The 15,350-nt window shown below is 37.2% G+C and overlaps 2 protein-coding genes and 1 pseudogene across 3 annotated transcripts in view; all 3 read right to left on the bottom strand.

The window, feature by feature from the left end:
- The window catches only part of LOC145467715 (neuferricin-like), a 195,172-nt gene that overhangs the window by 37,965 nt on the left and 141,857 nt on the right, over nucleotides 1–15,350 (bottom strand). The gene's annotated exons all lie outside the window — the stretch shown is intronic.
- LOC145467764 (ATP-dependent DNA helicase RecQ-like) lies at nucleotides 3,561–7,491 on the bottom strand. Its single transcript, XM_081451362.1, has 3 exons — nucleotides 6,993–7,491; nucleotides 6,156–6,401; nucleotides 3,561–5,491 (listed from the first exon to the last, which is right to left on the bottom strand). Exons 1-3 carry the CDS (start codon nucleotides 7,374–7,376, stop codon nucleotides 3,830–3,832), a joined length of 2,292 nt encoding a protein of 763 aa, XP_081307488.1. The 5' UTR covers nucleotides 7,377–7,491; the 3' UTR covers nucleotides 3,561–3,829.
- Nucleotides 8,755–13,766, bottom strand: LOC145467723 (tetraspanin-4 pseudogene; annotated as a pseudogene). The gene is made up of 2 exons (XR_014042096.1): nucleotides 12,987–13,766; nucleotides 8,755–12,789 (listed from the first exon to the last, which is right to left on the bottom strand). The product of XR_014042096.1 is annotated as a tetraspanin-4 pseudogene (transcript).

The raw sequence follows: 15,350 nt of genomic DNA, 5'->3' as shown, positions 1-15,350 counted from the left end.
CAAGATTCCACCACATGAAAAACCCATTTGTGAAATGAATGAAAAACAATGTAACCAGTGGTTGTCAAATGCTGATGGTTGTACCCAACAGAATGTGAAACTGAGCATTCCCAGCATTGAAAACATTTTTGACACAAGTATGTCCACAGTGAAGACTGATGTTCACATATTACCTCTGTCATTAGAAAATAATGCAACCCTTACAGGAACAAGTGTGATTCTAGATCAGTTTGCTGAGGAATTTGGCCTTTGCAATAAAGTGGACAGACTGGAAACATTGCCATTTGACAAAAGGAACAGGAATTTCAGCCTTAAAAAAGCCAGGGAACATGTTGAGTTTTTAATCATGTTGTATGAACACAGAGATGAAATGGCTGACTTATTAAAAACCTTGGAGGCAACAGAAAAAGAGTTTGACAGTTCTCAAGAGTTAACCACAAATGATGATGGTGATGATGAGCTTGCAGGTGATTCTGATGATGAAAATAGAGCAACTATTCAGCAAGCTAAGAGTCACTTTGCAAAGTGTGATCAAGTTTTCACTGAGCTGTATAATAACATTGCAGATAAGGTGTGGGAATCTAAACAAAGTGATTCAGTGGAACGTGTTATTCAAGACTTGAGCAACATTAACCTGCAGGATGTTAGAGACCATCTTGGCCGTACCTTGTTACATATGGCTGTGGAACAAGGAAACTATGACCTTGCTTGTTGTCTTATGCAAGCTGGCTGCAACCCAAATGCAAAAGAAATGTGTGGTGCAACACCTCTTGTAATAGCAGTGATAAAGAAAAACAAACAGGTCTGTGAACTTCTGGTTAATCACAGAGCTTGTGTGAGAGGGCCTTTGTTCACAAATATTCCATGCCCACTTAAAATTGCAGAACAAATGCAACTAGCTGAAATATATGAAGTACTGAACCCACAAACGTCAGATAATGAGGATGATGACATATCAGGTTATGATGACTCCTTTAAGAGAACAGATATTTTGATCAGGGATGGATCTGATGAACCAGTATCACAGGTGGATCGTAACTCGGAAGGATTTGTTACAGGCTTAGTAGGAGATCAAGGCACCTGCAAAACTATCAGGGGAGTGATGGGGAGAGCTTCAGCTTACGAGTGGGCAGGGATAATACCAGGTGATCTGCATACAAAATGATACCTTTGTGAAGCCTGTTTTAAAGAACAAGGACCTGGTGGATTCCACTACATTGCCAACAAGGTAATGAAGATACCAAAGCTCATTTCTGATGTTTTCAAGAAGAAAAAGTTTGAGACAGGAAATCAAGATCGAATAAAAGAAGCAGTACAAGACTGTGCTAGGTCATATGGAATAGCTGCTGTAATTGAATTTGCTAAAAGTGACTGTTATCCAGGTCCGAGAGATAGGTCAGCTAGCCTCAGAAAGTCAGGGAACCACAATGATGTGCTATATGATGCATTCATTAAATGGATAGAGCAATCAAGTGAAAGGAATGTTGCTTTCAGGTACTATTCAAGAATGTTCCTGTACTATGGGCCTTTCCTTGAACTGTTTGACATCTCCACATCACATGTTTTAGGCCAAGCAAGAGAGGTTTGCTATATTCTGCAGTTGCCCACTTATGCTCATTTGAATTTCAAGAACTATTTCACAGAAACATTTGCTCATGTTGTCAATTTTCTTGGAAAATGGCCTTTGGCATTCCGCAAATTGCTTCAAAAGAATTGTGCAGTTAACCTTTCTGGAAAGAAAGGGGGAGCCATGGAATTGGATGCATTTGTGGAAGCTGAAATAGTTCAGCCACTCAAGATCTATGTGTCAGGTAAGAGCAGTTCAGTTGTAATGATATGACAGGTGGTCCTGACCAACCAGCACAATAGTGCCCTAATCATATGGGAAAATTGTCTGAGTGATGAAATTAATTCAAATTTGACACTCAGTTGAATACACTTGATACTAAATGACTGGTCCTGAGGGAAAACAGTTAATTTTGTTCAAGGAAAACAAAGTTAACTAATTGATTTCCTAAGGGAGTAAGTGATTTGTTATAATTCATAATTAATACATAAGGATGGCCCTCAACATTTGCAGGCAAAGGTGTACTGTTACCCTCTGACGTCATGGATTTTGTAATGTTGCCCAGACTACAATGTATAGCAGGAAACAGTTTTATTGATACATGTCATGCGAACTTAAGAGCATGTGTTCTTGGGGGAAAATTTCAGCTTTGTAACAATTTTTGTCATGTCAACTTTTGTAAATTTCATATAGCTCACAGGTCTAAAGATAAGTTGTGAATGAATTAAATAATCATATATATTTGCCAGTTAACAACTGGTTCATGCTTTAGTGAGCACAATGGAGGTATTTGATTGCAAGCCTCTGCTAGCTATGTTATAAATAACTATCGTTATCATCACCAATCAAATACCTTACAAAAATGAATTCATTTGATCAAACTTTATTTTTGTGTAAAGATGGCCAAGCAAAGGCACTCTCTCTTTTAATGTTGTGGACACCTATTGAACATGAAATATCAAAAAAAAAAATTCTATCACTTGAAATGTCTAGTCTTTAAGTAGTTGTCAGAACATTGTCATAGTATAGAAATTATTATAAATATGAAAAAAAAACCCTCACTCATGTAATATGTCTGTAATTTTCCGTTCTAGGACATACCTCAGTGAAGATGTGTGAAAGGATGTCTAGTATTGATCTGTTTAAAGCTGTCAGGAAAGCATATTCCTCCAAACAAGGTTTTGATGAGCACACCACCCAAAGACATTCTGTTCCAAACTCTTTCCTAGACCAGCTTAAAGGCACGTGGTTTTGCGTGGATTCTTCAGTGGAGTTCAATCGGATGACCCCCCTGATGTGTATACTCTTGAAGGCAGTGGCAAACCAAGTGGTAAAGTTCAAAAATGTCATTTGGATGTCAATGAGAAGGGCACCAAAAAGGTTGCAGAGAAATTCAAGGATAAGCTGTATGAATCCTTTCCTGACCTACACTTTGACCTTTTGACAAATTAAGTTTGAAATTTGCAGTGTGAAGTTTTACAATTATGAAAGTATTTATCCACTGCTTAAAAGGCTAACAAAGTGTAACATGAAGTACTTAATTGCCAAGTGTCTTTTACAGACAGAAAATGTGCAGTTCAAGAAAATATTCATATACCCACCTCACAGAAGGTCATTACAAATTTGAGGGGATAAAAAACCTTCTGCAGGAGGGGTATGGATGTTTTCTGGAACAACACAATAAATAGAGCCAATTGCAAGTCAGGAAGTCACACAATTTATAATAATTATTTCTTAAGTTTCCCTCAAATTTTTTGAAGGTTAATTCTATCATTTTACATGTAGAAGCTATTCCTAGGTGCTCTAATGATAGTCAGATTGTTGGGAAGGTGCAAATAAAGAAGAATTGTGTACCAGTAGTCAATAACCTTGGACCAAAGAAAACTTAGTTATTTAAAGCTGACAACAGCAAACCCAGTTAATCACTCAGGATGTACTTTTTTGGTCTTTCGAGTATTTACATGAAATTATTGTCCACTGTTTGCATGACCCCAGGGGGATCATTAAAACAGTCATGGATACAAGTTCAGGATTTTTTGTGCTGCATTAACCCTTTAAGGCCCTAGTGTGATCAACTTCAAATTTCTCCTTGCAATATCAATATTAAGTCAATCACCAAAGAGAATTTACCTTCAAACTGAAACAAAAATTTCTCATAACTGCAGAAACAGCAAATTAAAAGTGCAGAGATCAAGGAGAATTTGTATGTTGATTATGGGGTTTAAAGGGTTAAGCTCTTACTGAGGCTAATTATGTTTTAGTTCAGGTCAACATGTCTGATCCTGATAGTATGCCATTTACATCACCAACAGTTAAGAGAATGTTGGAAGATGCTCCATCAATTTTCTCTTTGAGGAAACCTTTAAGAATAAGGCAGTATATGAATTTTACCAACAGCTTTCTTCCATTTCTTCCTGGTAAAAATTCCTTAGCCTTGCAATAACTGGTAAGTTTATCCAAACCATTAGTTAAGATCTCAGCTGATGCAGATCCCATGAAAACTTGAGAAAGCAAAGTAACAGTCACTTTTCCATGGCCAAGTGGCTGCATTTCTATCAGACAGTGGATGACAATTTTGGCAAGTTCTGTCTTGTCACTTTGTATTTCCTCTGCTACAGGTCCTCTTGTGCACACATCACATGCCTCCTCACAAGGGATTGAATCATCTTCCCCAAAATATGATAGTAGACCCACATGCCTACACACATTAGAGTTGTAAAAGAAATAGCTGGATTGATTGAGTTTATTGTACCTTTCATTTCTGTTACCTTCATCTTGAATTTTACTGATGTTATGCAGATGAAAAGACCGGTTTTCAAATTTGAACAAAGCAATGCATGTTGCAGGATTTCTGTCTCTCCCAGCCCTTCCAATTTCCTGGTAATAGTCTTCAAGGCATTCTGGGAATGTTAGGTGAACGACAAATCGTACATCTTCTTTATTGATTCCCATTCCAAAGCACTTTGTTGCACACATAACTTTGGCATTGCCATTGCTCCACAGTTCTTCATGTTTCTTTCTGTCAGTATCACTTAGGGTGCCATGGACATATGTGACACTTATGTTGTGTTTCTTTAGCTCTTGAGCCATGTCCATTGCATCCTGACGCCTTGCACAGTAAACAATTCCACAACTATTCTGAAATTTCTCCTGTAGTATTGTGGCCACTTGTTTCTTTGCATTGTCTTTCTTCTCTTGCACTTCAATAAACAGGTTCTCTCTCATAAAAGATGTCTTGATTACAGTACACTGCTGGAGTTTTAAGCTGTCAATAACTACCTGCAAAGTATGGGGTGTTGCTGTTCCAGTAAAAGCTGCCATTGCAGTTCCAAACTTTTTTAGTTCTCCTAGTCTTGTGAAATCTGGTCTGAAGCCAACTCCCCAGGAATCGATGCAATGAGCTTCATCAATGGCAATGAAGGCCAGCCGGCTATTGCCTTTCCAGTTAGATAAGACATTTTGAAGTCTTACATTAAAAATACATTCTGGACTAGTAAAAAGCATAACATATTGGGACCTAAACCGAGTAAGACTGTGAACTACAAAATCCATCTCTGTGTCTGTGAGTGAAGAGTTAAAGTAAAAGGCAGACACACCTTTTTCCCTCAGAGCAGCAACCTGCTCTTCCATTAAAAATTTTAGAGGTTCAATAATGACAGTTAGACCTTGCTTAATTATGGAAGCAATAGTAAAAATTAAGCTTTTGCCTCCCCTAGTGGGCATCAATATTACACAGTCTTTGCCCTCAACTATGGCTTGGATGGCCTGGTGTTGTCCCTCACGGAAGGAATCATATCCGAAAACTGTCTTCATGACATGGAGAGGTTCATCTTCTTTAGACACGGCATCTGGAACCCCTTGCATAATTCCAGCATGAACTGGCTGGGTTTCAGGTGCAGGAGTAGGTAGTGGACTTGCCTGAAACTACAATTTAAATAGCAGACAAAAGATTATGTTTGCCACATGAAGCAGTTCTTTTGAAGATGGTGAAGGTATTTTTAGGGGGGGGGGGCATGGCAGTGGCTGATTTCAACAAGAAAATTGGCCAAAAAGAATAGAATATATCTGGGCAAACAGAGGTTAATTTTAATTAATTTGCTGGTCAATGTTCTCCTGTTATCAGTGAATTGTAACACATAGGTAATGAGAATTAAAGAAATGATCTCCAATGATGAATATTTACTTATGTCTTGATGTGTATACAAGTTCTCCCAACTAGTACTCATGAAAATGTTTGAGACCAGTAAGGATAATTTGTGAAATGGTGTTTTTTTAATTTCTTTAAAAGTAATTAATTTTAAATACTAGTGTTAGGATAGAATTTTACAGCACTCACCCAGAGGAGTCAGAAAATAATCTTGTCTTTATGGGTAAAAATTGTATGTTTTAGGTGCAGTTCTGAAAGTCTCAAAATTCTACTCTGTGTATGTTAATTTAGTTAAAAGTTAAAATGAAAGAATAAAAATTTAAAACATCCAACAACAAACAGAATGCATTGTTTTATTCTATGGTATGTCTTTCATATTTTCATCCACAATTAAATTTGGAGTGGGACAAAGACAATTACCCCATTTATCTTTCTAGCTACCTTTTTATGAAACGTGGCTTCTGCATAGATTTTTTCCTTATTTCGCCACAAGGCAAATGTTGACTCCAACCACTTGTTCTTCACGGCAACTGTTACAGGTTTATTTCCAGCCTCCAGCCAGTTCAATACTCCTTTATGCCAAAGGTAAAGGCCAAACAGCTTTGCTGCCTCTTTCTCGTGTTTTGCCACTAAGGCAAAACATTCATCATTGAATTCAATGGTGAATGATTCATAATGAGCTGAATTCTGGATTGTTATAGAAGACAGGTGATCAGCGAGTTTAATAAATAATTATGCAACGTTAAAGATGAAAATTAACTGCAACTGTATGTATTTAGTTGAAGTTATTTTGACTGTTAAGTATTTTTGGTGTTTGTGCAATAAAATAATAAATGGAATAATTTATAAGTTTTCAAGGGGATTTCCAGCAAATAAAGACTATTTACAAGACTGACACATCAACGAATCAACTATTCCTGAGCTTTATTTAAAACAAGAAAACAGGAAATTTAATACATATCTTACATGTGGTATTTTTGTGCTGCTTTTAAAAGAATATTTTGGTACGGATTGTTGTTTATTAACGAAAAGTCTTTCAACTGAAGCTTAAATTTATCGAATTTGATTATACTGCTGAACAGAAAGCTCCTTTTTACAGCAATATTTTTCTTACAGGAAATATATCAGCGATTTGATCGAGTACATTTCAAAATACACATGAAAAGCATTTATTTGGTCGAGGAAAAATATAACTAATAAGCTTAAGTTTAGCAGCACTGCAAGGAAATTTCGTACTCGATAATCAATGAATTTAACAACACTTCAAAGAAACCTTACTTGTTCTCTTCTCTTTTGAGACAGAATCAATAAGTTGTTCAGAGTTTCATCTGCCAAACGTTTCCTTAAGATATTCTTTCCTTCTTTAATTTCTTGATCGCCACATGGCGGGTCTCGCGAATGTCGAATTCTGAAGTGATGCTTTAAGCCATCGCTACATAGCAAAATACTTTCAGACAAACAGTCTTTATGAGGACAACAAAGTTTTCCAGCTTTCCACGCATCCAAATACGTTTTTTGTACTTGAACATCGCGTAACCGCAGAACAGGACATTCCAATCTGGCCGCCATTTTGCTGACCGACAAACATGTGCGGCATACCCCGGTGAGGAATACTGATGAAAAGTTACCTCCCCCAGATGGCGGCCATATTGGGCGTGACATCTGGCAGAGGCTCTCGCGGCCGCTCTCGCCATTTTATTACGCCTGCACTCACTACGTACAGCGGACTCTCCCCACCTAAAACCTGTCAAAGCCTCTGCGGAGGAGAGAGCGTTTGGGATACGCCCAAGTAAAAAGAGGGAGAGTGTGACAGATTCGCGTGCGCGCGCTGACCTGTACAGCAAACAGGTTTTCTACTGTACAAATAACTACAATATCGCTGTATATTTGTACTGTTATTTGGATGGTATTCGCTTCAGTTGGATAATAATCTCGGATATTCCCCAGTTTTAGCTGGGGAATATTCAGTCACGTAAAGCGTTTAGACCAATCGTGCGCGAGCGAAAATATTTGATGGATTATAAACTAGCCTATCTTCCCCATATCACATGTCATAGACTGCTGAAATACCCGCTGACCCTCCAATTGTGAGCCGCAATGCTGATGGCCAAAATGACAGTAAAAACTATTTATATCAGGTCAAAAAAAGATGGATATGCCAAAAAAAATCAGTATTTGTGGTATAGACTATGATAAAAAAAACACTTAATTTTAGCCTTTAGTTCTCCTTTATGAACTGAAAAGCATAAAAATCCTCTTTACATTCAATGTCAATACAAAACACCGAGCTTTATTTAACTGACTTTAGTTTAAAAAACTGCAACAATCTGCAACATATTTATGTCGAATTATTGATAAGCTTCATTGTTATTTGAGTCTTTGAGAGCAATTTCAAGCAAAAAATACATAAAATGATAATTAAAACTGGTGCTCGTTTGTAAGCCCCCCAATTCAAAATATGCTCCACCATCCCTGTAACCACATTTGTTTAAGGATGGTGCCTACTAAATACAAAAGTTTTTGCGCCAGGTTAGCACCACACAGAAAAAGTAGATCTTTGCAAGGGCTACGGGAATCCCCGAAGAAAAATTGGGGTAACCATGCATTTTTTCGAGATAATTAGCCTTAAATCTCAACAAAAATGCAGACATCAGCATTTTTCTGAAAAAAGAAGGAAAGGATATCTCTTCACAGATTTCCTTAGAATTCGCCTTTACAGACAGAAAAGCAAACACATTTATAAAGATCTTAAAACTACATGGTAAATGGTAACATAAAAGCCATTTTTGGTATGTTTCGAATAACAAAATCGTTGCAACGGCGCTTTTAGGGTCTGTGACAGCCTTCCTCTGGTTTAGCTAAAATACAGTTGAAATACCTTTTGCTCACAACCAGAAACTAATCACATATTGAATAGGCTTGCCACCTCCATTTCATAACATAAAATGTAGGGGTAGCCATGCGTTTTTTAAAGTTATTGATCTTTTTTGAAAACTTTTACGGTGCCTGTTACATATTTTCCTGTCAACCCCCCCCCCCCCCAGTAAGTAAAACCTTTGCGTATCTCGAACTTGTTTTGCATGCGCACTAGGCCATCTGCAGGTACAAGGTTACAGTTAGATTTCAGTATAATTTTCGACAGATAACAGCTAGTTTTTCAGCTGGAAGAAGTTAACAGCTAGTGGTTAGCAATATGCTGCTATTCTGGTGTTCCTGGTTTAAGTACAGGTTTATTAAACTTGATTTGGTCACAGTGGGAAAATTTTGCTTTCATTTTGGTCATGTACTTGGTAGCGTAGTTGACTGCGTCAGTGTCAACCCCAGCGTGCGCGTGGCACTTAAACCTGCCTTGCGTGATGCGCAGAACGTGTGCACACTAACGAAAGTAGGCACCATCCTTAAGTGAAAACCTTTGTCTTGCTGCTTTTACCTTCGTCCTAGTCCAAACCTGGCATCTCACCTGCTTAGTGCTCAATCAACATTTTTCCAGCACTAAGCACAACCAGCAAGCCACAACTATTCTGGATTCTACATACAAGTATATCATAAATTCTAAATCTAATTTTTGCCTCTATATATCGCAGCCAACCAAACTTGTTGGTCCTTGTTGGATTGGCTACTACTCCTAACATGGACACTAAATTTTATAAACCCCAGAAAATTAAGTACCCGACAGTCTAACAATGTCACTAAATATAAATAACTCTTGCACCCATTGTGTGCCTAACGTTTTTGGATGTTAATTTCTTTAAATATAATGAAACAACAAGTTTTGTACTTATATTTTTTATTTATCCACTTGATGATATGAATACAGTATTGCTTTTTTAAATAGTTTTCTAGTTAATTGGCATATTATGTATACATAAACGAGTGTCATTACAATAATATAGCATCCAGTAATAGTTGGGCACAATTTTATCATATGTATTCTGAAAGATTTTTCAAGGATTAAGGTGTTGTAAGGATGCATTTCAAGTAGGGTGCATAGCTGGAATTAGTTTGTGAAATTTAGTTTTGCATAAATGAGTACATTACTTGGGAGAATCTTGACAGAGGACGTGAGTGCAGACCGAACGCAGTGAGATCTGTACACACGACTGAGGTCAAGATTCTCCTAGACAGACCAACTTAGCTCGGTTAATAAGATGTTTATTCATTTAATGTAACTGGTTTGCTGACATTTTGCTTGCAAACAGAAATGAGCCTAACTTAAATCTGCCGAAATTTGCTCGTCCTCTTTACCTTTTTTTCCTTCGTCATCAGGCTTTTTGGCAATTCCATAAATGATTGAGAAGAAAATAAAAGGAAACGGTGAACATTTTTGTATTTTAGTTTGCTACTTTTTCAACACAAAATGAAACCGGTCTAGATGCCGGTCTAGATGGGAAAATCTAGACTGCAGTCAATATCGATTTCAGCCAATCAAATTCGTGAATTCGGTAGTTCTCAGTCCTTGTGAAAAACAGCCATATAATAAAACATATTAAACAGCTGCAACAAGGGAACAGACTAAAATAACTATATCACATTTCAACTTACTTGTGAAAACTAGTCCTTGTTGACACAAGCATGCTTGTAATGCATATGCCTTCAAATGTATCTAACTATATATACATTTTGCACACATTTGTTTGCTTTGACTAAACACATCTGGGGATCAATTTTGTGAGGGTGATAATGCCATGATGATTTGATTCTCTCACCAACAACTCTCTATATTGAAATAAAGAATAGGAGCACAGCACATTGTGCATGCTTTTTCCTTTTTTTCAAAATTACCATTATTATTATTGTTATTATTACAGTCAACTCTATCCAAGTCGGACACCATTGGGACCGGTCTCAGCTTTTTGTCTTAGAGAAGTGTCTGGCTTGTAGAGAGTCGATGTAACATGACTCCAGGAACTTTAAGATAATGCTGAACCTGTGCACAGTGAATACGCGTCTGTTTGTTTTAAGTTATTTACTTGAACAAAACCTACAAACTGGAACAAAAACATATTTATAAAATTGAATCTCTTGTCATATTACAATCAACAGTTAACGGGTTAACTGGAGTCCAAACAGTGAACAGTCAATTAAACATCTGGTGTTAAAAAGAGTCACATACTTGGTAATTTAAGAATTTTTCTTCCCTAAATCGTAATTTGCAGTCACATTCAGCACCTCACAAGTGTCCGTTGATGATTTCAAAGTGTCTGTTGTCCGTCTTACAGAGGTGTCCGTCTTATAGAGGTGTCCGTTAAGAGAGAGTTGACTGTATTATTATTATTATTTATAAATCATCGAATAGTTACAAAACAATAAAATATTAAAAGAAATTATTAAGTTAAAAATGACATAAGATTATTATTATTATTTTTAATTTTTTTTTCTTGATTTATTTAATTGATGGTTTGTTAAAAGTGTATCAGGACTTTTGTAAAATAACTTGCATTCACGCTAGTATTGTAAGTAATGTCATTAAATCTTCAAGTAATGTTTGGTATTGTCAATTAATAAGTAATTTAAGTATTGTAAATTTATAAGGTGTGATATTCAAATAAAAAAAGGAGGAAAAAAAGAACAGGAGCACAGCAGATAAAGGGCACTTAAACAGCAAAAGGTGGTGATTATGTTATGGAAGCACTTAAACAATGGTAAAGGAGTGTTCTTTAAGTAAACCTCATTCAATTAGAATGGAGGTGCTTACTAGAAAGACAGCACTAAATTGAGTCATTAGGGTACTGAAATTCATAGAAAAGAAGCATGCGTGCTGTGTCCTGTGAGTGCTCTTACAGTTTTCTATTTCTATTAATGTCGTCACTGAGCTAACTCTTATTTTTAGACAAGTTAATTTCACATTTACACGACCTAAACTGGTATTTCACAGAACCAAAATTGTTTATCTAGATATATATTGGCCAAATTTGACTATCTAGCCATTGAAAACCTACTTGTCTGAATAAAAAGAACTACACCTTTTGATTCTGAGATTAATAAAGTTCTATGCATTTATGCAGATTTACACATAAGTGTCATTACCATACCTGATTTGACAACACAAACATAAAGCAAAGATCATTCCCATTATCTGAATGACTGCAATCCATATACCAAACCCACTTATCACATGAAGGTTGTTCAAAAGATATTTCCGAACAAATTCATAACAACCTCCATTGAAAATCTTTGTAGAATCACGAGATGCATGTTTGTTACAAGTGTCATCCAAAGGGTCTTTACAACAGCTTTTTGGAACAGATTCCTTATTCTTTTTTCCCCAGTTGGTGTTGAACCAGTCTTGGTATTGATAATTTCCGCAACATTTAAAACTTGCCTGAATTTCATCAATTGCTCTTGTCACAGATTCATGGTCATGATCTTTATATTCATTAAGAGTTTCTTGTATATCTCCTCGTAAGTTTTTCTCAATTTGTTCCCGGTAAACATAAGTTAAAACAATGGCCGTAATTTCCAAAGCAAAAATTAGTAAGACAAATGCAAAGTGAGAGCCAAGCATACATTGGTTTTCTTTAATTGCTCCACAACATGCCATGAATGCCACAACAATAGTGACCGCACCTATCACAACACACAAAATAGGTGCTGCTTTATAGTTAATTGATCCTGCCAGTTTGGTGTAATCTCCAGCAACCTCCCCTTTATTTCCCAGCAACCAAATACCCAGACCAAACAGGGCACAACCAGCAAGCCAGAACAGCAGATTGAAGAAAACTACCATAAATTTTAAACACTTGTATCCATATTCTCCAGCCATGCTCGTACAGTGAACAGGTCACAGGAATAACTTTACTCGTCCTCTCAGAGCAGCCACTCTCTGATCTGATAGAGATTACGGGAAGCCTGACATTGGATTCGCCAACACATCTTGTCTTGTGTCTTCAGGAGTCGATCAATATAGAGGCAATCTTGCATAAATGCGATACTCCTAAAGCCCGGGATTTATCACTCAATTTACAATGTTAATAGATTCAAATCCACGCGAAGTCCTTCTTTTCCCTTCACCTTTCCGAAACACTCAGTAAACACCAACGCTAAGCGAACGCGTTGAATATCATAATATCTACGACTATGGGAACAGAGTAAAATGGTTAAATATTAAGGAACATATAAATAATTGATCGCTTACGTACGTGTCGAAATTCTCGGGAGCGATTACTGATGGTCATAATCACGGTAATTTACTACAGAATATACAACGCCGCCTATCGCGATATAGCCACAGAAAGCAGATCAGGTTAGAGGACGAATAAATGATAATCTTACTTGTTATCGATACATCTCTAGATTTGTGCCGTCTTTGCAGCATCCATGTTGAATTTTAAATACCGCGTCATCAGGTCCAAGGCCTGGAGATGAATATACTCTTCGATTCTCGTGCCAAGGCCCCGCCGGCTAAAAGAAGCGAAAAGGGCTACGGGGACGAGAATGATTTAAGACCAAAATCTCCCTACTTAAACCATGGGCCAGAACCCCCCAAAATAACATTTCGGGACCACTCAGGGGGAGTAAAGCTACCATACATTTTTAATCGATGACGTATTGCGTGACGTCATCGCTTTATGCTGGCGTGCATGCATTCCTTTGGATGTGATTTCGCATAGTTTCGTTGCGCTTATGTCCGTGCACTTATGTCGATGTCGATGTCGATATGACAAGTATACAGTTGAAACAACAAATTAATTTCCGGTGAGGTAATTAATGTTGCCAAATATTTTTAAAGATAATAAGGTGCCGATTTCAGAGAGAGTAACTTTCCTTTGCGGCTTTCCTTTGCTGTTTGTAGGATCAGCGGAGTGCCTTTAATTTCAGCTTTTAAACGAAGATTTGGGGGTTGATTTTGGTTTGTACAGTGTCGGATAAATTTGCGCTCACTGGCAAACTCGTAATATGAACATATCGTCCATACATACAAATTTAGATAGACAAGCAAGTCGCACACGCGATAGCTGAAGGGTCTACATAAAATATACGGATTGGTGGCGCAGTTGTACTTTTGCCAGTCTTGAAGTGAATTGAATGAGCATTGCTGAATTGAATTAATGAGCACTGTGAGAGCACTGTATGAGCATTGTATGAGCACTGAAATATACCGTTTACAGTAGTGATAATGAAGTCAGGGTACGATTCATTTGCAGTTTTCAGTTTTTTATGAAGTTTTGGAATTGTGCTGTTTTATGTTTTCTGTCAACGAAAGAGTGGTTATGATTATACAATCGATAATCGTTTTGTCAGGGTAAAGACAATACGAATGTTCATTGATGACAAGTATACGGTTAACAACAAATTAATTTTCGGTGAGGTAATTAGCGTTGCCAAATATTTTTAAAGATAATAAGGTGTCGATTTCAGACAGAGAAATTTGTACTTTGCGGCTTTCCTTTGCTGTTTGTAGGATTAGCGGAGTGCTTTTAATTTCAGCTTTTAAACGAAGATTTGGGGGTGGGTTTTGGTTTATACAGTGTCAGATAAATTTGCGCTCACGGGCAAACTCATAATAACATATCTTCGATACATACAATTTTAGATAGACAAGCGGGTCGCACACGCGATATGACAAGTCAAGAGAAAATGATTTTCTCTTGGACAAGTATATGGTTAAAACAACAAATTAACTTCCGGTGAGGTAATTAGCTTTTCCAAATATCTTTAAAGATAATAAGGTGTTGATTTCAGAGAGAGGAACTTTTCAGCGGAGTGCTTTTTATTTTAGTTATTAATCTTTCTTTTGGGTTGGTACATTTGGCTGACCCCTAGCACATGGAGTAACAAGCCGGACCTGGTACATGAACTACTTGAATGAACACCAATGGACTACCGTAAATGTAAACCCCTAAAATTTCTAACACAAAAGTTTAAGAATCAGTTTGTCTGCTTATGTTCCAACCTTCTAGTAACAATTTTTAAACGTCATCGCTTCTGCATGCATTGCGTGCCGTTTATTGAAAACTGCAATAACTCTAGTTTCATCAAAAAAAGAAAAAAAAAACTTTTAAGTGTTTTTTTAATGCATTGATCTCGCAGAATTTTCACCAAACGGAAGCAGGAGAAAATAAGTGATTCACAACCAATAATTTGGTGAGGCCCGGTTTAAACGTCGAACTTTACATGTGCCGAACCTAGTAACCCCAATTAAGTACATGACGAGGTCGACGTTTAAATCAATTAAGTTCGACACGTTATTTGGGTCGACCCGAGAATTAAGTTCGACATGGCCACTACGGAGCGACTCCGATTCAGACGTCGACCTTTTCATGTACCGAACCTAACGCATGCATTACAAATACATTAAATAAATTAATTTTTACCCAGAGTTCTGCACGTTTCCTATTTTTGTCACGCGCAGACAGCCTGTTTTGATCTTGTGGAAAAAAGTAGCGGGGAGAGCGGGACGATATATGTTCCTCTCACTTCGAGAGCACGAAATATACTTGCTTGATGATCGCATGAGCATAAACCACTTCCGCATGCGGTGTTTCGTATTTGAAAACGATGAAACTGTAGCGGGTTGGAAAGCAGGCAGTTCGGTGGCGTACTGCGAGTCATGTTTTTGAGGGAAAATGACAAAATAAATGAATCTTGAAGAAACCGACGACAGGAACGAACTGGACGAGGAATTGTGATGTTCCA

Source organism: Orbicella franksi, chromosome 14, assembly GCF_964199315.1.
Source record: "Orbicella franksi chromosome 14, jaOrbFran1.1, whole genome shotgun sequence".
Lineage (NCBI taxonomy): Eukaryota > Metazoa > Cnidaria > Anthozoa > Scleractinia > Merulinidae > Orbicella > Orbicella franksi.
The sequence above is the reverse complement of the archived record's forward strand: the minus strand, read 5'-3'. Positions and strand labels throughout refer to the sequence as shown.

Excerpts from the sequence above, each read along its gene's own strand:
- LOC145467764 (XM_081451362.1), bottom strand. The coding sequence starts at position 7,376 with ATGTCACGCCCAATATGGCCGCCATCTGGGGGAGGTAACTTTTCATCA. Across the intron at positions 6,402-6,992 it reads CTCAAAAGAGAAGAGAACAA|AATTCAGCTCATTATGAATC; the intron begins GTAAGGTTTCTT and ends ATAACAATCCAG. Across the intron at positions 5,492-6,155 it reads AAGCCACGTTTCATAAAAAG|TTTCAGGCAAGTCCACTACC; the intron begins GTAGCTAGAAAG and ends TTTAAATTGTAG.